This window comes from Radiomyces spectabilis (genome assembly GCF_025331425.1).
Source record: "Radiomyces spectabilis strain NRRL 2753 chromosome Unknown BYT42scaffold_2, whole genome shotgun sequence".
In the NCBI taxonomy this organism is placed as follows: Eukaryota; Fungi; Mucoromycota; class Mucoromycetes; order Mucorales; family Radiomycetaceae; genus Radiomyces; species Radiomyces spectabilis.
Window position 1 is genome coordinate 1,527,847 of NW_026251927.1, and position 19,916 is coordinate 1,547,762.

General features: G+C 44.0%; 8 protein-coding genes across 8 annotated transcripts; 4 read left to right on the forward strand and 4 right to left on the reverse strand.

The window, feature by feature from the left end:
* Nucleotides 1-60: 60 nt before the first annotated feature.
* On the reverse strand, nucleotides 61-2,938 carry BYT42DRAFT_556508 (armadillo-type protein). Its single transcript, XM_051566786.1, has 11 exons — nucleotides 2,608-2,938; nucleotides 2,369-2,522; nucleotides 2,122-2,302; nucleotides 1,872-2,048; nucleotides 1,666-1,812; nucleotides 1,512-1,602; nucleotides 1,171-1,446; nucleotides 910-1,073; nucleotides 728-849; nucleotides 448-664; nucleotides 61-389 (listed from the first exon to the last, which is right to left on the reverse strand). The coding sequence occupies exons 1-11, from the start codon at nucleotides 2,888-2,890 to the stop codon at nucleotides 174-176; spliced, it is 2,028 nt and encodes a 675-aa protein (XP_051427267.1). The 5' UTR covers nucleotides 2,891-2,938; the 3' UTR covers nucleotides 61-173.
* A 1-nt stretch (nucleotide 2,939) lies between these two features.
* BYT42DRAFT_610571 (etoposide-induced protein 2.4-domain-containing protein) lies at nucleotides 2,940-4,081 on the reverse strand (the record flags this gene model as incomplete). Its single annotated transcript, XM_051571405.1, has 5 exons — nucleotides 2,940-3,176; nucleotides 3,242-3,401; nucleotides 3,465-3,721; nucleotides 3,807-3,936; nucleotides 3,990-4,081. 5 exons carry the CDS (start codon nucleotides 4,079-4,081, stop codon nucleotides 2,940-2,942), a joined length of 876 nt encoding a protein of 291 aa, XP_051427268.1.
* Nucleotides 4,082-4,539: 458 nt separating this feature from the next.
* BYT42DRAFT_556512 (SacI homology domain-containing protein) lies at nucleotides 4,540-9,313 on the forward strand. The gene is made up of 22 exons (XM_051566787.1): nucleotides 4,540-4,830; nucleotides 4,911-5,190; nucleotides 5,267-5,405; nucleotides 5,465-5,623; nucleotides 5,709-5,775; nucleotides 5,837-6,561; nucleotides 6,630-6,706; nucleotides 6,772-6,887; nucleotides 6,946-7,013; nucleotides 7,076-7,101; nucleotides 7,164-7,329; nucleotides 7,398-7,497; nucleotides 7,565-7,655; nucleotides 7,716-7,770; nucleotides 7,829-7,882; nucleotides 7,937-8,046; nucleotides 8,117-8,226; nucleotides 8,291-8,313; nucleotides 8,382-8,625; nucleotides 8,702-8,746; nucleotides 8,808-8,873; nucleotides 8,940-9,313. The coding sequence occupies exons 1-22, from the start codon at nucleotides 4,596-4,598 to the stop codon at nucleotides 9,143-9,145; spliced, it is 3,162 nt and encodes a 1,053-aa protein (XP_051427269.1). The 5' UTR covers nucleotides 4,540-4,595; the 3' UTR covers nucleotides 9,146-9,313.
* A 229-nt stretch (nucleotides 9,314-9,542) lies between these two features.
* On the forward strand, nucleotides 9,543-12,190 carry BYT42DRAFT_556514 (Gaa1-like protein). The gene is made up of 12 exons (XM_051566788.1): nucleotides 9,543-9,684; nucleotides 9,746-9,848; nucleotides 9,912-10,000; nucleotides 10,062-10,143; nucleotides 10,205-10,298; nucleotides 10,359-10,409; nucleotides 10,476-10,691; nucleotides 10,762-10,981; nucleotides 11,047-11,130; nucleotides 11,207-11,360; nucleotides 11,462-11,656; nucleotides 11,715-12,190. Exons 1-12 carry the CDS (start codon nucleotides 9,569-9,571, stop codon nucleotides 12,168-12,170), a joined length of 1,860 nt encoding a protein of 619 aa, XP_051427270.1. The 5' UTR covers nucleotides 9,543-9,568; the 3' UTR covers nucleotides 12,171-12,190.
* A 211-nt stretch (nucleotides 12,191-12,401) lies between these two features.
* On the reverse strand, nucleotides 12,402-13,638 carry BYT42DRAFT_490174 (S-adenosyl-L-methionine-dependent methyltransferase; the record flags this gene model as incomplete). Its single annotated transcript, XM_051563985.1, has 3 exons — nucleotides 12,402-12,820; nucleotides 12,893-12,944; nucleotides 13,012-13,638. The coding sequence occupies 3 exons, from the start codon at nucleotides 13,636-13,638 to the stop codon at nucleotides 12,402-12,404; spliced, it is 1,098 nt and encodes a 365-aa protein (XP_051427271.1).
* A 1,459-nt stretch (nucleotides 13,639-15,097) lies between these two features.
* Nucleotides 15,098-16,434, reverse strand: BYT42DRAFT_591904 (dihydrouridine synthase-domain-containing protein; the record flags this gene model as incomplete). The annotated part of the gene is made up of 3 exons (XM_051570578.1): nucleotides 15,098-15,238; nucleotides 15,315-16,112; nucleotides 16,180-16,434. 3 exons carry the CDS (start codon nucleotides 16,432-16,434, stop codon nucleotides 15,098-15,100), a joined length of 1,194 nt encoding a protein of 397 aa, XP_051427272.1.
* A 181-nt stretch (nucleotides 16,435-16,615) lies between these two features.
* On the forward strand, nucleotides 16,616-18,172 carry BYT42DRAFT_190520 (uncharacterized protein). Its single transcript, XM_051562464.1, has 7 exons — nucleotides 16,616-16,910; nucleotides 16,978-17,104; nucleotides 17,165-17,269; nucleotides 17,344-17,564; nucleotides 17,621-17,631; nucleotides 17,691-17,752; nucleotides 17,816-18,172. The coding sequence occupies exons 1-7, from the start codon at nucleotides 16,674-16,676 to the stop codon at nucleotides 18,082-18,084; spliced, it is 1,032 nt and encodes a 343-aa protein (XP_051427273.1). The 5' UTR covers nucleotides 16,616-16,673; the 3' UTR covers nucleotides 18,085-18,172.
* A 57-nt stretch (nucleotides 18,173-18,229) lies between these two features.
* Nucleotides 18,230-19,913, forward strand: BYT42DRAFT_591897 (uncharacterized protein; the record flags this gene model as incomplete). The annotated part of the gene is made up of 8 exons (XM_051570577.1): nucleotides 18,230-18,365; nucleotides 18,531-18,644; nucleotides 18,709-18,782; nucleotides 18,873-18,893; nucleotides 18,960-19,066; nucleotides 19,132-19,318; nucleotides 19,383-19,445; nucleotides 19,515-19,913. 8 exons carry the CDS (start codon nucleotides 18,230-18,232, stop codon nucleotides 19,911-19,913), a joined length of 1,101 nt encoding a protein of 366 aa, XP_051427274.1.
* Between the last annotated feature and the right edge of the window lie 3 nt (nucleotides 19,914-19,916).

Consider the following 19,916-nt stretch of genomic DNA (forward strand, 5'->3'; position numbering starts at 1 on the left):
CTCCCAAAAACAAAAAAGGAAAAAAAAAAACCTTTGGAAAAAAGACACAGTGACTGGTAAGTTTTGATCATAATCATGAATGTAGAATTTATATGCGGGAAAATGATAAATGAGAATGATGTGTCATATTGAAAAGAAGAGAAGAAAATCTATTGCAATGCATTGTCACCGATTTAAAAATTCTTTCGCTTCTTGGACGCCTTGACTGGCTCGTCTTCAAGGATATCTTTGAACATTTCCTTCTTGCGTTCGATGCCCTTTTCTCTTTCCACCCAGTCCTCACGTTTTCGCTTGAACTGACCAATCTTGCATGTCCATAAAATACACTTGCCAATGTAATGTTCTGACAATTCTCGTTCACGTTTCAAAAGCTCGTTTGCAATGCGTTCCTGGAAAACAATTATTACTACTGGCTGCCATTACCTTACTTTAACTGAGAGTATTTACCTTCATGTCAATATCAGCCACTGACCAGCATTGCTCGACAATATGACTGCCGAATTTATCTTTTGCTAAATCCACATAACGACCCTCAAGATTTCGCAAAACCTTGCGCTTGATCTTGATGTTCACCTCAGGCGAAGAGAGAATGGACTGGTAAGCACGCGAACCGACCGGTGAGAAGCACCATCGGAAGGTGGTATCTGGATTCTGCGACAAGAAGCTACAAAATCGTGCCGGGTCAATAACGCAAGGAATCACATACGGAAATCAGCGTCGAATTTACCTGCTTATAACCAGATTGTTGTGTTCAGCCGGCATTTTCACAATGGCTTGTAATATTAAGGAACCTTGCAAATGGAAATTTCGGAGGTTGCGTTTGTCTTCTTCTGGCGAGTTTGTCCAATCCTATTTCACAAGATTAGTCCCAACCTTAATAAAACCGATGGGTGCGGTCAAATCGCCTACCTCCAAATTCCACATGCGCATAACACAATTGACAAATTCTTTGCGGTCCTGATTCTCAGGCATATGCAAAGCGTCGGTCAGGGATCGGAGAATCTCTTTCTCCGAGGTCTTGAGCGTAACAGATGCCTCGATGAGACTTCGGATCACACCATACTTTCCACCCTCTGCAAAAAAAGGCACGAATTAGACATTGCATGTACACAAAGAAAAATCGTGTCCACGATCTTGTCCATGATCTTGTCCACAATCGCAGACACTTACTGATCAGTTTTTCAAAGGATCCAGACAGTTCTTGCACCATCATATCAAATTGTTGCGGACTGCGTGCATTGGTCAAAAGATGTTGTATGACAAAATTAGCGATAGGATGTAAGCTGAATTTCTCCAATTTGTTTCGTAAGTATGTCGTATAGATCTTGTTGTACACAGGCGTGGGTGCCACTTTGGCAATGACTTCCAATAAATGAGAACCAACCGAGTCACGAATGAGTGTTTCGAACCAAGAATCACGATCTTTGCTCTCGGCTGTTGAATCGACTAATGCACAAAAAATCGATCGATGAGATAAAGACGCTCAACATCACAGACCAAGAGCTACTTACCATCAGTAACAATGCCCCACAAAATACGGTCCAGCAAAACCGTTTTCGCTTTCTGTCCCTCCTCATCGTCTTCCTGCATCTCCAATAAAAGCTAATACATATGCGATTTAGCGACGATGAGAAACAAAAAAAAAGCCAATGATGAATATTTTACCTGAAGCACGGGATTTGCCACTTGATGCACGGACAATGTACGCACTTCGGTTTCAGATGAGTTGATGGCCAGTTCAGTGCTCAGGGTGCGGAACATGTTCTTGAAAGAAGCAGGAACGCTTCGCGTAGATGATGCGTGAGCGGATGCCTAAAAAATATTATCGTCAGCTTTTGTCTTTTTGAGTGGCAAAGATCGTTTGAACTAACCTTGGTCAGAGTATCATTGTTTTCCGTTTTATATTTTGCTGACTTTTTGCTTCTCAAACGACCCTTTCTGTCTCCCATTTCATCCACACGTTTGCCAGCCAGCAAAAAGAGAAGGTAGCGAATCACATGCGAAGCAAACTGTTGCGATATTAGGCCGCCGACAACGGGTTTGATATCCTACCATGTGGGTCAGCATCCAATCCATCGTTCATCTGTGGAATCATACGAATAATAAGAGCTGTCAAACTACCTCACACATGCCGAGTACAAGTTCTTCCATGGACAACAATACGCCTTGACTCTCATCCTGTGGTTCAGGCCCTTCTGCGGGTTTTCCCTCGATCACTTCGCGTTCAACAACGTCGGCAGCTAAAGTAATAAGAGTCTGGCACACATGCGAAGCAAAGCGATGGGCGAATAATTCAACGGATCTATCAATGGCGTCATTGGTTTAGTCGATCAAGGCCAATGAGGACCAAATCGCGACATGGACTTACCGTCCGCTTAATTTATCCATAAAGACACGCAGTTGAAAAGCGTTGGAGATTTTCAACAGTTTTTCGAGAATGAGCGAGCAGGAATAGTTGGTGGTAAGACGAAGTTCGTTGCCCTCGACTTCACAGTAAACACTATCGACAAACAAGCGCTGATCTAAAGTAGTTTTTTTTTTTTTTTTTTTTTTCGTGATCAGTATTGGGTACAAATAAAGCACTGATCAAAAGACTAGATCACCAACCTTCGGCGGTCTCAAACTGAGGATCATCCAACATTTTCTCGACATTTTTGAAATAACCCAACATTTGCTCGTCAATTTCGCCAAAGGAAGCTGCTTGGAAATGTTGCTCTTGATACATATGACTCGACGACGCATTCTCCATTGGTTGATCTTCTGACGGAGCTTGTCCTTGGGGATCCATGAAGAAACCGCTCTCGCCACCATTCTCGGGAGTCTCTTCTTCTTTTGTTTGACGCTTTCCACGCTTCTTATTAGGACGTGCTTTTCTTACTGTACGAGGCATATTTGCAATAAAGTATGGAGTGTAAAGGTTCTTTTTTTTTTTTTTTAATTCAGAAAATAAAGGTGCCTTGTGACTCGGAATCCGATTTCTTGTGACGAGCATTTATGCTGTCGGCGCCATTCACACCAGCCATGCGCAAAGTCCATATCGCACAATCCATCAACTTTCTGATGCACATAAAAAATGGGAAATGATATGGAAGCATGAAAAGCAATTGAGATGATAAGGTTTCTGCCAAAGGTTCGTGATTCGGTTTCACAGTAGCTGTCGTGGCCATCACAATATACTAGGACGAGTATCTGTTTCAATATCGATTGCATAATCCCATATATGAAAGAAAAAAGTACATACACTGGGATAGAATAGAGCAAATACAGCACCGGACCGTAAGGTGGAAAGGAAAAACGTCATTGCTGTCAGAGGAAGACCGAAACCAAAGAAGTAGGCCCAATGATTCTCCGCAAAAGTCATCCGTTGTTCAACCGTCCACCCACGGAACGTTCCTTTGTATCTACGAAAGGGGATCAATAAGAGAGTGAGCAAATTTCCCAACCTAATTTTCAAGACAACATACTCGAAACAATAAGAGGCCATAATCAGGCAACTGGCTAGAAAGGAAAACTGATCTCCGAGACCAGGGATCAGACGCAGTAGCGTTACGAAAAGGGTGCAGCTGCCGTAAAAAATGGATACATAAATGGTGGAAGCTACATCCACAGTGGAATCCAATGAAGTTTGGTCATGTGTATGAAAGGTAGCGCGGGCGACACGACTGTAATAGCGCCCGTTGATAAGCAAGCAACCTAGATACATAGGGTAACCTGTCAATTTCTATTTTTTGATTTAGTTTCCTTGATCCGTTCATAAATCGAACCCAATCTACACAAAACAAAAAATTGATAGCGCCGAATCTTACAGAGTATGAAATGCCAAGAATATGATGCGTCTTTGAATCATACATCATTTCCAAAAGCAAGAGCATGCCAAAGTATACGACTCCATTGAGAATCAGAGTCATGAGCATGGCACGTTGCATGGTGCGCGAGCTGTGGTAAAATTCAGTTACGCGATTGAAGAAAACGCTGAAATCCATACGTACGATAAAACAAGTCGCAAGACGGTCGGCCATTGCAATGCCTGCACGAAACCCTGTAAAAAGAAGGCACCATGGTGCGCTGCTGGCAGTTCCATAGCAAAAACAATAGCGAAAAGCTCGCATCATCGTCACTGAGTCTTAAATAATTCAAAAGAAAAAATTTGGTCTGACCAACAAAGGATGAAGATCGCGCATAGTATTCATGCATCGCAGTGGAAACAGTAAGTCAAAGCAAGCCGAACAGCTTACGTGCAAGATCATCACTTTTCTGAACTTGTTCTTATGTGGAGGGGCTCCAAGATGATTTTTTAGAAAGATGAACGATTGGGCATTATCACCATAACAATGGCATAATAGCACCATGGATTGACAGAATCCACTTTATAACGCAGGGCAAAATTCGCTCTTATTGTATTTGCATCATGATGAGGTAAGCGGAACATACATTCATGGCGTTATCGATCATGGGAAGCCATTGCCTAGTGGTCTTCTGAGAAGCAAATCACTGTCGGAGTGTGATACCTGTTATCGGTTTCCTTTTGGAAACAGTGGCATGGAATAAAAAATAAAAAGAAAAAAAAGATACAAGCTTTTCCTTTCTTGTGCGGAATGCAGACCCATCTACTATTGCGGGAACATCCGAGAGCGCTGGCTCTCCGTCCCACTGTACTCGAAGAAGCACCTTCAGGTGTCTTGGTCTTTGAGCAACATACATCGTCTTCCGGTCGTACCGACAGAGCTGTGGTTGAACTGCTGGCACCGTCCGACTTTGAGGATTCTCAATGGCGCATACTTCACGCTCGTCCCGTGTTTGGCTGTTTAGGCCTCATTAATATACAAGGAGGTAAGGCGTCATTTTATCGCTGCAATATGACCTATTGCCAAACTTGGCGTCACTCACTTTTTGTATGGACTTGGTTAAAGAATGCTTCGTCGCTATTGTGACTGATTGTGTATCCGTCGGAAGAATACGCGCTGGCGAAGAAGTCTACAAGATTCAAGCCGTCTCATTCATCTCACTCTCGTCTTCCAACTATGACGATATTGACTTTGCTGTCAAAGACACTCCCGATTCAGACGACTGGGACCAATCCAATCCGCCGTTGGTGATGCAGCATCCCTGTGCGCAACTCCACAAACTATTCTCGGTGGGCAGTTTTTACTTCACCCCCGACTTTGATCTGACAAAGACCGTTCAAGCAAGGTAAAACTGCAAACGATAGCCAAAATAGCCACATGGAAAGATGCCCTGTTGGTCTTACCAGTGTATATATATATAGAACGATGGAGGGATCGAAAGGCACGCATTCATTTGATGATCATTTTCTGTGGAATCAATTTCTGATATCCGGATTATTGGAGTTTCAATCAAAGATGAGTCCCAAGAAACAACGAGATCTTGAGCGAGGCGGGTTCTTGGTATGGTGCATTCACTGGAACGAGAAATGAGGGAATGGGCTATTTCATGGTGATGATAGGTTTTCGCTATAAGGGGTTATGTGGATGTCACCAGTATCACCACGGATAACGAACGCTACGATCTGTCTGTCATCTCCAAGCTCAGTTGCAAGCGAGCAGGCACACGGTTCAATTCGAGAGGCATCGACGACAATGGCCATGTTGCTAATTTTGTCGAGGTACATAGTGAAAGATTTCCAGGACAGTTTTGCCTCGTCACAGCAAAATGACAAGGACCATACATCTCATCACTTGCTTCTTTAGACAGAAGTTGTGCTGTATTCCGAACGAATATGCTACGCTTTTACTCAATTGAGAGGCAGCGTTCCTGGTAAAGAGAAAACATCTTGGATATGGAATACTGGATGAATACGCTGACTGGATAATTTCAGTTTTCTGGGAACAACAGGGCATGCAACTTGTCAACCACAAAATTCAAATATCACGAGGCGCTGGCGCAACACAACCTGCTGTGAAAAGACATTTTAATGAATTGCTTGACCGTTACAATAGAGTATGTAACGTGAATTTGTTGGCTGAAAAGGAGAACACGGGGGAATCATTGCTGGGCAATGCCTATAATGCTGCTGTCAAACAACTTCAGTTGCCAACAGAAAAAGTGCGGATGGTCAACTTTGATCTGCACGCCGAATGCCGTGGCGGAAATTACGACAATGTCTCCTTATTGATGCGCTCTATTCGCGATAATCTCGATGATTACGGCTATTTCCTCATGGATTCCGACGATAACCACATCATCTGCAAACAAAAGGGCATCTTTCGTACCAATTGCATGGATTGTCTCGATCGCACCAATCTCGTCCAGAGTGAACTGTCCAAGGCCGCCCTTCTATCGTTTCTTCGAAACCGATTCACGGACCATCGTCGCAGTTACTACCTCGATACGATCTTAGCTCGTCATGCACATTTGTGGGCCGAGAATGGCGACGGATTATCCAAGATTTATGCAGGCACAGGAGCCCTGAAATCCGCCTTCACTCGTACCGGCAAAGTGACATTCATGAATGTTTTAAGTGATGCCACGCGCTCGGTCAATCGATTTTACATCAACAATTTTCAGGATAAAGCGAGACAAGAAGTCATTGACCAGTTATTGGTATGGTGGATAAATACAGCTGTAGACAATGGATCATCAAGCTAATGAGATCTGACATGGCGTTACAGGGAAAATTGGCGGGACAAAAAGGAATCATTATCCATGATCCAATCAGCGACTCTGTCTCTCATCTCATGCTCAAAAGGTACGACGATGCAGTTTCCGTGAGTGTTCGATGGATACTGCAAGCTGACATAGGACGTGGCCTAGATTGAAGGATTATTCCTCGAGTCGCAGCATCACCATTTTCTGTGGCACTTATAATCTGAACGGTAAATCATACAAAGGAGAATCTTTGGAACCATGGTTATTGCAACACTTTAAATGTAAGTGCTTAATATATTGATGCTGAATTTGAAAGCGTAATGAATGATCGGATGGCAGGGAACCATGAAGAACCCGATATCTATGTGATTGGTTTCCAAGAAATTGTCGAGTTGTCTCCGCAACAGGTACAAGGATGATAAAGCATCAGTATGAAATATGAATCAAACCGTCTCACTCTAATAATTAGGTCATGGCTACCGATGCTGAAAAACGGTAACGAGGAGGCCGGAGTAAAGGACAGCAAAGGTGTGGAATTCTCACGCGCTGCTTGCTAGAAAAATATGGGAAGTGCAAATTGAACAGACCTTGAATTCGCGCCCTGGAGGAAAATCAACATATGTGTTATTACGCTCCAATCAGCTTGTTGGCGCTGCACTCATTGTGTTTGTCAAGGCAGATATCGTTGAAAACATTAGAAACGTAGAATCAGCAATTAAAAAGGTAGGTGTGGCGTCGACGGGGCGTTGAAATATGGAGGAGGGAGGGCTCAACGGATCATCTTTTATTAGACGGGCATTATGGGTATTGCAGGAAATAAGGGTGCTGTAGCCATTCGTATGGAGTACGGTGATACCAGCTTTTGTTTTCTCGCTGCCCACTTTGCTTCAGGTAAGTTACATTATGACCGTCCCAGGTTAGATCGAGAACACAAACTCATAGTACACTGTCTACGCAGGTCATTCTAATTACGAAGACCGCAATGCCGATTTTCACACAATTAATCAGGGCTTGCTATTCCTTCGAGGACGTACCATTGACAGTCATGAGTGAGTAAATAGTAATACACGACGAGGTAGATATGTCATTCTCATGGAAACTATGTGAAGCAACATCGTTTGGGTTAGTGACTTTAATTACCGAGTCTCTCTACCCAATGAAGAAGTAAGTCATCGGAATTCCTTCGACAGATTGAACATGTTATTGATGTATGTTTCTATAGGCACGCGAATACTGTCGTCAAGAGAACATTGACGCCCTGCTCAATGCTGATCAGGTAAATTTGGGTGTGTTGTGATTGCATAAACTTTCGCTTACCGGGTTTTGACAGCTTATTCGAGAAATGCGGCATAATCGAGTATTTCCTGGTTACCAAGAAGGTCAGATCACCTTCATGCCCACTTATAAATATGACAACGGAACCAGTACCTATGATACAAGGTATTTGCGGACGCATATGGATGATCTCCCCGGGAAAATCCCCACTGATGTGGCTGCTGCGTGTACCTAGCGAAAAACAACGCGTTCCCGGCTGGACAGATCGTATCGTTTACAAAGGAAAATCGCTTCGACAGATACAATACGATCGCGCAGAGCTGTTCACGTCTGATCATCGTCCTGGTAAAGTTTGCTTTAGACTGTAGCTAGTGGGTTATCCTCGGTACTAAATTCTTTGCTTTTGTAGTTCTGGCCTTGTTTGAAGCAGATGTAAGATATAAGCTCTACATTCCAAGGGAAGTGACGTTGCATGCTTAACCCTTGATATTTTGTCACAGATTGTTACGTTGGATCCAATAGCCAAGGCCAAATTAGAAAAGGAGCTGTATAAGCAAAGTGCCGGCGACATGAATGGCAAGGCGATCACGGCATCTCCAGCCGCGATTTCCTCTTCCCCTCCCATCCTTCCCAAACGTAAACCTGCACCACCGCCCCCGAAACGACGACCTTCGGAAATTCCTGTGGATAATTTACTCGATATTTCCTTTGACAGCCCATCTGAAAATCAAGCATCCAAATCTTGTAAGTGAGAAAGACCGTGGCCAGGTTCTAATGGAACACTCATCATCGAATACAAAATGAATTTGGTCCGAAATAGCCTCAGCTACATTTGCGCATGGAAATTGGTGGGACGATGGCTCTGGTAAATCAATTTTTGACTTGCATGCTATATTACGAGTACTAATTTGTAGAATATTTTGCAGAATTACCTAAAGCAGACCGTCGTCGTATTTGTCAAGATAACCCATTTGAGCGTGGTTTAGGATTAGGTTAGTCCATAAGCTGTCCGTTCCAATGTGCAAAGTAGAAGCTCATCAATGGATTTTGCTAAATAGACACTTCTGCTGGAACCGAACGAGGACTGTCTGTAGGGACGCCTATGGCGGATAATTCTTGGATTCCTATCAGTCCTGTTCCTGTTGATAGTCCCAACAGCAAGCCAAAGGTCTCCCCTGGATCGGTCCATAAAGCGAATGACCATACCAAAAAGACAAGCGTATCGACTGCCATTGGTTTCTGGAACAATCAAACGTCCGGTTAATGTATCAAACATTCCCTTGTATTATTCAGTTTCTATATATCATTTCAAAAGTAATATCGACGTAATTTCCAAATGCTGCTAACGACCGGTTTCTCCTTGTAACTATATTATTTTGTGTGCAGTTTTTATTTTACACAGATTGATAGATAAATAAAAAGAAGAAAAAAAAAAGGGAAGTCATGTCTTGTCAGAAAACAGTATATATAGGGACCGAAAGAATGACCCGATGCAAGCCAGGCTTGTTGCACTATCGGCAAGAAATCTGGTCAGAAGAAGTTAATTGTTTAGCTGGGGCAAATATCCGGCACTTGCTGTTCATCATGCGCAATGACAATTTCGAGCACCGCCTTAATGGGCAAAGAAATTTCCACGTCATGATCTTTGTGCCTGTGGAAGTGTCTGTTGTTTCCTCCATCTCGTTCCATGCTGCTGTCAAAGATCAGAGCGCGATTGGCAGCCAAACGGGGAGCTTCTCGATTGAGCATAGAGAAGCGCCGGAAAATAGGTCGCATTCTCGTCAAATACGTACCGATATTAAGGTAGTGCGACTCAACTTCATTCGCCCAATGTTGATCAGTCACGATTGACCAGTCCCAACAGTATCCTCCTGCTTCTCACAGGCGTGATATGGATTTTGTTACTGCCTTACGAAGGATACAATAAGCGAACCTATATATCCGAGAATGCGCTTCTACCAGGACAGGTAAAAATGGTTGACAGCATTCCAGCCACCGCTTCTCGCTGATCGATCGCTTGATGAAACTAGGTGAATGTGCATTACAACTATGACGATGTCCGAGCTGCCGAGCAATACAGATCTCTTTTGGAAGATGTTCAGAGCAAAGACAGCGAGACGTAAGAATGGCTATCGTGCGATACCGTCGTCACCTCTCACTTATCACGACCCCTTTTATAGGCGAGCCAAATTTATTCAGTCCGAGTTACGGCATGCCGGATTTTCATCGGTTGTTCAACAGTTTGATACGGAACAGACAAAGGTAGTGAATCAATCAACCGCGAATGGAAGGGGATAGGTAACTGAACCCAGCGCAAATTTAGGGTGTCAATGCGTTTGCCATTTATAGAGCACCACGCAGCGATGGCAAGGAAGCTCTGGTGCTGAGTGCTCCTTGGATGTCACGGACAGGCGACTGTAAGTGAATATCTTGGGAAGGAACATGGATGGTAAGGAGGTACTGACTAGACCGTGTAGATAATACAAACGGCATCGCAGCCCTGCTTTCAATTGCGAAATTGTTTAAACGTAAATGGAGAGAAAGAATTTGTTGCATATGCAATGATGCGAGGCTTAAAATGATATCCTGTGTAGGAAACGTATTTTGGTCCAAAGACATCATTTTTCTCGTAACTGATCAGGGTATGACGGGCACGCAAGCATGGTTGGATGCTTATCACGGCATCGATCAAGCGGATAACGCCATGTCTTCGTCATCGGTCGTCATGCCTCGATCCGGTGCTATTCAAGGCGTCTTGAACCTTGACTTTCCTGGTACCAATGATTACGAAACCTTGGGTGTCTTTTTCGGTATGGACTTGGACTACTGATGACTTGCTTTGTTCTTCTTGCAATATGGCTGAAATAATGTTCAAATTAGAGGGCGTCAACGGCCAGCTCCCCAATCTCGATTTGGTCAACACGTTGATGGTCATCGCCAAGTCGACTGCACGTATCCCAGTAACGCTTCATGATGATACTTTCCATCATGCCGAGAACCAGCCTTTCGGGCATTATCTCGATTCTCTGCGTCATATGTTTAGCACCATCCAGTATCAAGCACTCGGACATCCTTCTAGTGATGCTGGCTTGTACCTTCGGTAAGTGCTTCTACGTCCTTGGACACTATCTGTATCCGATCGCAAGCCTCACTCATCTGCCACAGATATAAGATTGATGCGGTCACGATTCACGGCATCTTAGGTACCACAAATCTTCACTCATTATTTGGTTTTCATCGTATCGGCGTGTGAGTGAATGCCTTTTTCCCCCCCTATCTGGTGAAATGATTCTTGTTGAACCAAGAGGCTAATACTGCGTATCAGATTGGTAGAATCGACGTTCCGAAGTCTGAACAACTTGTTGGAACATTTCCATCAATCATTCTTCTTCTATCTGCTGCCTCAACCTGACCGTTATGTCTCCATTGGTGTATACATGCCTCCCATCATCCTGTTTGCTTGCAGCTTGATCTTTCTAATATCCTTTTTTCCTACAAAATAATGTCGCCGAATGGGATGTGACTATTTCTCGCTGATGATTGCATGGATCTTTATTTAATCCTTAACCATCCACTGCACTCACTTGTTCTCTATTATATTGATCTAGACACCTTGGAGAAACCACCTGTGGAACAAGACAAGCACCAGTTCCCGCCAGCATACTCACTCCAGAAACGCGATATTGGTCCTGCATTCTCCGTTTTAGTGCCTTCTCATCTCGGTGGTTTGGCGATTTTTTACGTGATGCAATCCAACATTGGTTATGACGCCCAGGTAGCACTTTAACAGAAAAGACAAGTGTGAATTAAATATATTGACCGAATGTTGGTAGGGTCGTTTGGTACAATTCAGTATGGCTGGAGCTGTAGCGCTATTTACATCCATAGCTTGTAGTACCTGGATCTCTCACCGCAAGGTATCTGGTAATGCCAGTCGCATTCTCAAGTCGCTTTGCTTGGCAGAAAGTGCTCTGGTCATCTCGAGCGTGTCACTTCTCAATTTCGGCCTCGCTCTTATTACGGCTATTACCATTGTGATCCCTTATATTTTCGTTCGACCTACACGCTACTGGGGCCTTCGTATCTTTCAATGGGTACTGCTCACTACTATTTCTCCTGCGGGTTTAGGCGTTCTTTACTCTACGGTATTAGGTGGCTCTCTTACCGAAGCGTTATTGGTGATCCAACTTGATTACCAAATTGTTTCTTCTTGGCTGCTAACTTTTATCTGTGTCGTGTATTGGCCCATCAATATTGCCATGCATGCATTGGTTTTTGCAACATCATAAAATTTGAGTACCGAATTGACAAAATCTAAACTCAAATGTGTAACAGATGTGCTCGTGCGTACTCAAAAAAAAAAAAAAAAGTGATACAGTAATCTTATATTGGTCAAAAGATAATGGTAAGGGTTAATTCATGATCATATGTACTGTGAGATGGTAAAATACGACACGGTTGGAAACAAAGGTTATCAAGGTGCATGCACCGATAAAAGCGTGGAGGTAATGAGAGAGAGTTTAAGGAGTGTGATAAAGATATGTTTGACATGGCTTTTGTGCCGTGGCACAGTGCCAATTAGTGTACGTCTGCATTTGAGCCCACTCCGCCGGCAGAGCTTCTATGTAAGCATCGTACTTCTCATCAGTCATACTCATAAACCGGGACAGCCATGGCTTGAGAGACTTTAACAAGAACATGTACTGACTGGCAACTGCTCTTACGAATTCTGAGCGGTGCGTTCCGACAACGGTAATATCATGGTCGGAAGAGCATGGTGGTGAGTCGTTGATTCGGTGGCTTTGATGCAGCCAGCCCCATCCAAGCGGGAAAGATTGGAAATCGCTTTCCACCCGCCGAAAGCCGCTGATCGCCAGCAAACTTGCAAGCCGACGTGCTGAAGATGGGTCTTGTTGTCGAAGTGAAAATGCGCGTATCACTGAGCCATGGAAATGGACACCGTTAGATTAGCATGGACTTGAAAAGAGTGTCAAAAAAGAACAAAACCTACATTTATCATTCATTAAAAGCTCCATAGTGCCACTGCATTGTGTTTGCAAGTCCTACGTATAGAAATGATATGGCCCGTTAGTGAATATATTCCTTCAGCGTGGCATTTGCAGGACATACCGGCTCCACCAGCTCAATCCAGCCACCAGGTTTTAGGATACGCAAGTATTCCTTGAGAAGAGGCAACCACATGTGGGCTTTCAGATACCAGTTCATATCTCTCTGAAAAATAAAATCCACACTGTTGTCGGGCAAGGGCAATGGCAGGATAGTAAGGTCGCATGTTCGAAAATGGCAGTTTTTTGGTTTGATGTCGTGGGGATACACATTTTCCAAATCAAAACCTATGAAGGTGGATCGAGGAAACGCCGTGCTCATCTCCATGGTCCATGTGCCCGGACCACATCCCATGTCCAGCACGATGCAGCCTTTCTTTAACGCAGATTGGATGGGTGCTAAAAACTCGCCCCTGAATGCCGTCCTTAAGAGATAGTGTTGTGCTACCATGCGGTCTTGCTCGTTTGTACCGTGAGTCAACACGCTGTTACGATGCAGATCTGTATGCTGAAGCTTGTATTTGGTGTTGAACAATGGCTTTTTTGGTTTGGGAGACGCGCAGGTGTTGACAGAGGGACTTGGCTGAGACTCTGAATGAGAATTGGTGGTAGGTGTGTCAAGACGTGCGGTTGGTGCTGCAATCAGCGGTTCGTATACAGGCGCTATAGCATCAATGATTTCGGGTTTCATTTCTATGGTTCGGTCAATGTAATGAAGAAGACACTTGGGCTGTAGTGTGGGACGCTTTAATTTGCTGGATGGACTGTATCGAATGCTAGCACAGGGGACTGGACTGGCGGGAGAAGATGGGCGTGACGTTTTACCGGTATGGGGATGCTTGATGGAACCAGCAATTGAAGGATACAGTTGTTTCTGGTGATGTAATTTTTTCATATGTAGTGTATCTCGTCGATTATCCGCACTAATACGGGGTGATCGCGATCGTATGGAACGATGTTCGGGCGTGGATCGCATCGCGGTTCTCTGGCGATCATTATTCACTTGCGAAGGTGAGCTTTTGGACTTTTTAGTTTTGAATAGTCGTTTGAGGAACGCGTGTGGTAGAGTAAACTCGGCGATCATGGAGGATGAAGGATGTAATAAAAGAAATACAGTTGGCAAAATAGAAGCGGAATAGCTTCTTATTTATATAAGGGATGCTTTGTGAAAGAAATGGACATAGGAGCAATAACCGCAATCCAATCATCAGGATGGTGATGATCGCTTAGATGCATTTGAGGATAAAGGAGACTAGTGTCACTTGCATACGAAAATAAGGTATGACCCTTTTTTACATCGATGTGGTAATTGTATATGTGTGCAGTGTTGCATTTGTTTAAAGAATCTGTTGTATTCATTGCAAGCGGGCCGATTCTCAATGATTGAACAGAATACCAATCCATACCCGTCCATGTATTACGGAAGCTGGGAGTTTTTATGGCGTGCTACCAATGATAGACTCTGAAACAGGCTTCATTCCTGGAATCGGGGTGACCATTACAGTACTTTTCATCCCTGGTAAAGAAGGACCGTGCTTTTTACTTTTATGGAAATTACAACAACAATTCCACTTTTTTTTCGTCGGATCTACTTGATCATGGGACCTTTGTGAATTCATCAAAATCATCAGCTTTTTGACAGATCGTCCGGCTAGCAAAACTATATGATTTCTATTCCTTAATGAAGGCACAAAAAAACAACGACATCACACGTTATGCTTTCTCATCTGTCATCGGATAATGACGGTCACCACATCGATGAATTAAGAGCGAGAAAGGAGACTTTGCTGACAGGTTGGTTCTGGTGATTGAATTGTCAGGTTTGCGCTTTAGAAAGGTATACTAGTCTTTTTTCGTCCAGTAGGCTGAAAAAACAAATATAGTCAACCTCTCCTTTCCGTTTGGTGGCAAAATGAAATGAAAAAGCTCTTCCCCCTCCCCCCCTCCCCATCCCCCTGCAGCGAATTCGGACCGCAGAGTAGAAATTGACTCCTGATCTCTGACAATCAGTATTGCGGGACATTTTTTTTATTGAGGATCTATGAGGAGGTGGACAAGTCTTGTGAGTTTGGTCAGATGCATTAGTCAAAAAAAAAGGTTGAAGTTAGTATGAATAAGTTGGCCGAGATGGTATACACGCTTCATCCGTCTTATGCGACAGATGATGCTGAAGCGACCTCTTGCTTGGCGCCTACTGCTTCTTCAGTCGCGGCTTGAGCCAGTCGCTCCAGTTTGCGTTGTTCACCTTTTGCTTTTCCATGATCGGCTGGTAACGCAGGACGGAAATAGGGCTATACAAGAATAGGCACGATTAAAATGAATTCATTAGCTGAAAGGGATCAACAAGGGGAGCGTTGTTTTGTTTACCTGACACCGCCAGTGGGCGTATCTCCGAATTCCCTTTTCGTCGGCTTGACCGGAGCCATCGGCTTCCCCCGTGGACTGGCGATCATGTTCCAGTCGCTCTTTCATGGCCATAGTGACGTCCCACAACTGATCGAAACTGTTGGCTGTGGCTAAACGTGCTCGGATGTCGGTATGATGAGACAAACTAGGTTGAAAGATCTTGAACAAATGGGCTTTCATGACCCCGGGGCGAGTAGGGCACATATCACGACAAATCTCCAGATACTCCTGAGCCATTTCCCAAGTGCAAGGAGGCAGTGGCCGTTGAGTGAAAATGGCTGGATTATAAAGATTGCCTTCCGCACTCATCACACCGTCAACTCCGGTATAATCGATGCATCGTTGAACATCTTCGTAGTACAGGATGTTGCCGTTGGCAATCACAGGAATTTTGACAGCTTGTTTCACCGCTTTAATTTTATCCCAATCAGCTAATCCGGTATGATGGCCCTTTTGTTCTCGCAGGCGTCCATGCACAGTCAACATTTGCGCTCCAGCCGCTTCAACCATCTTTGCATAGGCAATCGTCTTTTCCACCGATTCGAACACCCGAATTTTCGCGGTGACCGGGATCGCCAATTCTTGATGCAGGAGTGAGATCATGCGAGTAATGAGATCCCATTCGTCTTGCAAATAGGAACCGTAGTGTCCTCGCTTGGCGATATGCTGAGGACAGCCCAAATTGAGATCCACAGCGTCACAGTCATTTTCAACAAGTTTAGCTGCCCGCAATAAGATTTCAGGATCATTGGCACAAAACTATGAACATCAGCCGTCAGTCTCCGCAGATCAAAAAATACGGGAGTCGTCGAATTTCCCCACGTACCTGGACAATGAGCGGACGATCTTCCTTATCAGTACTCCACTGTTCGTCTCGGTATTTATATCCGTGCGTCGGATCACTGAAAAGCTTGGCGTGAAACATGGGGGTATAGCAGAGATCAGCATTGTAACGACGACTGAGGATGCGCCAAGCTTGTTCGGATTGATCCACCATAGGGGCGACAATAAACTTTGGGGATCGCAAGGTTTCTCGGAAGAAATCATAGCCGGAAAGCTTTTTTGGTGTAGAAGTGGTCATTGTTGTAAGCGTTCTTCTTGTCAATTGAAGTACTGGATTGCGGGCCAGCTTCAAAAACATAACCTCAAGAGGAAACCCACTTCCCCCTTTGGAGAGAAAACAGCTACCCGAACTGAATCCGCAGGAAATTTCGGTTTCACAGTCACAAGCACGCCCAATGCCCGAAACTGACAGCAAAATGAAAAAATCCACCAACACGCTTTCGCAGGCAGAACACCTCTTTTCAACTCCAATACAATATGCCCGATACAACTGATATGCCGGATACAAATAACATGGACACGGACAACCTCAGTTCTTCTGACATGTCTCCTCCCGAAAATAACGTCGAAGTCGTTCTGGAAACGCCAATGCAATTGGAAGTGACCGTGGAACAACCCGCACTGCCGCCACCCGCGCCTCAAGAGGAATCCGAAACCGAACAGGCGCAAAAGACACTGAATACACTTGAACTCATACCAGAGATTGCTGATCAGGTAGAAAATGCAGTTACAACCGCTGTTGAGGATCTCAAGTTTGTTAATTGACGTGATTGGACAACAGCTGAATCAAGACAACAGCCAGTACGATTTGCATGTACAACTCATTAGTCTTTTGCAACAAGCCGATCTCGCTGACCAACTCGAAATGGCTCGCGAAAACATGCATGACATTTACCCCTTGACCGAAAGTAAATATCGATAGCATGCCCGGCTATAGAAAGGATGTGGTTTTGACGATCGAATCTTAGATATGTGGCTCGATTGGATCAATGATGCGAGAAAGGAAGCGCAAACGGAACAAGGGGAGGAAAGATTACGTCAGATATATGGTGAAGCCGAAAAAGACTACTTCTGTAAGATGATCCTACAATGAGTGAGGAAAAGTGGCTGACACTGACATTAATTTTTATTATTACTATTCTATCAGCTATTGCTATCTGGAAATCTTACATTGATTTTATTTTGGAGAAGTTCCATTCCCAAATCGGTACAGATGGCAAAGAGCAACCGTCCATGGATGATGTCGCCGAATTGATCGACAGCACGCGGGAAGATCTATTAAGAGCCGTGAGAGCGTGTAATTACCATGTCTTGCAGAGTCACGAAATCTGGAATCCCTACATTGATTTTGAATTGGAGATCTTGGAGGTAAGTATCAAATAATACAACAGTAAATCCTCGCCTGCTTAACCGTTCTTGTCCAGCGTTATCCTAGGTAATTAGGAGGTATTAGTTGCATCAGTAAATCAACATATATTTGACAATCATATTTAGCCCTGATGGATTCGCCAAAGTCAAGCAACTCTTCTTGGAGCGTTTGGACGCCTTACACATTGGTAAGCGGTCTAGTGATATCAGAAGCTAAAAACAAAACTGTTTGCTGACCTAATTGTATTTAGCATGTGAAGAGACTTTCAACAAGTACTCCACTTTCATCAGCACATACGACAATGCCAATTACGAAAATAGTCTCGTTGAAGCCAACAAAATTTATGCAAAAACCAAAGAAGCTGCCGAAGCGAGAGACTATTACGAGCAGCAGCTGGTATGTGAACCAAACCCCTTCCGCTTCCCGAAAATTTCCTCTTGGACTCATCCACGATCCCATCGTATACGATTTGCAGAAAGAAACTGGATATTCCCTCGATGTATTTTATCAATATATTGAAAACGAAAAAGTGGCCAGCCAAAAGTTCAGCTTAAATTACGTCCGCAGTCTTTACGAACGCGCCATTGCATTTTACTGCACCGATGTCGGTTTATGGAACGATTACATCTTATTTTTGGTAGGCAAATCGAGGAATGCGGCAACCATGGCATTTTCTAAAAATGATCATGTCTTAGATGGAAAAAGCAAGAGTTTTGGCTTTCTTGGAAACGATCGCATTGCGTGCTGTTCGAAATTGCCCATGGTCTGGCATGTTATGGGCCCATTTGGCGAGAATCATGGTATGTAATCAACGATGTACATACAAGCAGAAGACATAAGATAATGTAGCTGACCATGGCGATAACAGGAATCAGGAGCTCGTTCCAAAGAAGAAGTTACTGGTACAGTTTAATCGGAAACTGTAATGTGTTCCCTCTCACTTATCTTTATTCGATGGTATGCAGATATCTTTGATCGTGCTTTGCGAAACGAAACATTATTATCCAGTATCGAAGATCTGGTCACAGTCTTGATGGCGAAATGTGATTATGCGCGACGTCAAGTCGACTGGGAAGATCGTAAGTAAATGGAAGTTGTCTGACGGTAAAGAAAGCAATGACTGACAGCGAGAGAAATGACTAGCCGATGACGAAGCGGTCATGGATCTACGAGTGACATTTGAAGAGTGTCTTGCATATCTTTCTGAAGGTAACACAGTAATGAATGGATGGAATATATTGATGAGTTTCTTATCAACCCAATTGACAGCGCATCCGAAAACGGGCGATCCTTATTACCGTATTGAGCGCTATTATGCCTTTATCGAGGTAACTACAATGCTATATGCCGGGATAACATTTGATTTGAGATGACTTACAGAATGTCATTTAAAGGGCAAAAGGCTGGGAAACGAAGCGAAAGCACGAGAGCAATGGGATACCATCATCAAAAGACATGGTAAAGATGCCGAAGCTTGGGTCCGATATATTGAATTTGAAAGGTGCGTCAGCCTGTTGCGGAAGTGGATAGCCATTCGCTGATTCTTACCATATTCTCATTATGCAGATCACTTGGCAATTACCACACGTGTGTTTCCTTATTCAAGCAGGCTATTGTCAAACGACTCGATTACCCTGAACGTTTAATGGACGCTTGGCTTACCATGGAACATGAAATTGGGTCTGTGGACTCTGTAGAAGACGCTCTCGTCCGTATCAACCACAAAACCAATCTCTTGACTCGAGAATGGCAGGTAAGCTTGAGGATCCAATGCTAAAGTATCTGGATGAATAGTTACTCATTCTTGCTTTTTACAGTCTGCCATTGCTGAGCAACAAGCACAGGAAGAACGTAAAAAGGAAAAGGAGATCACACAAAAGGTAATGTCCATCACGTCACCAAGTTATGAATTTAACGTTGATTTGTATCATGGTGCTGCTACATTATAGAAAAAGAAGGCGGCTCACCGAGCCAAGCAAAAGGAAGGGCCGAAAAAGGAGGCTCAAGGCACAACAGAGACGCAACCTGCAACCTCTGCATCGCGGAAACGAAAAGCGTCGGAGGATATGTCGACTGACACTGCAAAGAAATCAAAACCGTCCCAACGAGAAGCTACAACTTCTAGTGAATTCAAGGCACCAGAACCACCCGCTGCGAATCGTGGTCGTGGCGCGGCAACGACACGCGGTCGAAGGGGTACAAGACTAGCGATGCCTTCCCGACAGACTCAGAAACCAAAGCAGGAACAGAGTGAGGAACCATCCTCTCTTCCAAAGGACCCAGAAACCAAGCCGGCAGAGGAAAAGAGTAATGCTGATTTCCGAGCCATGTTATTGGGTAAAAAGTGAAGA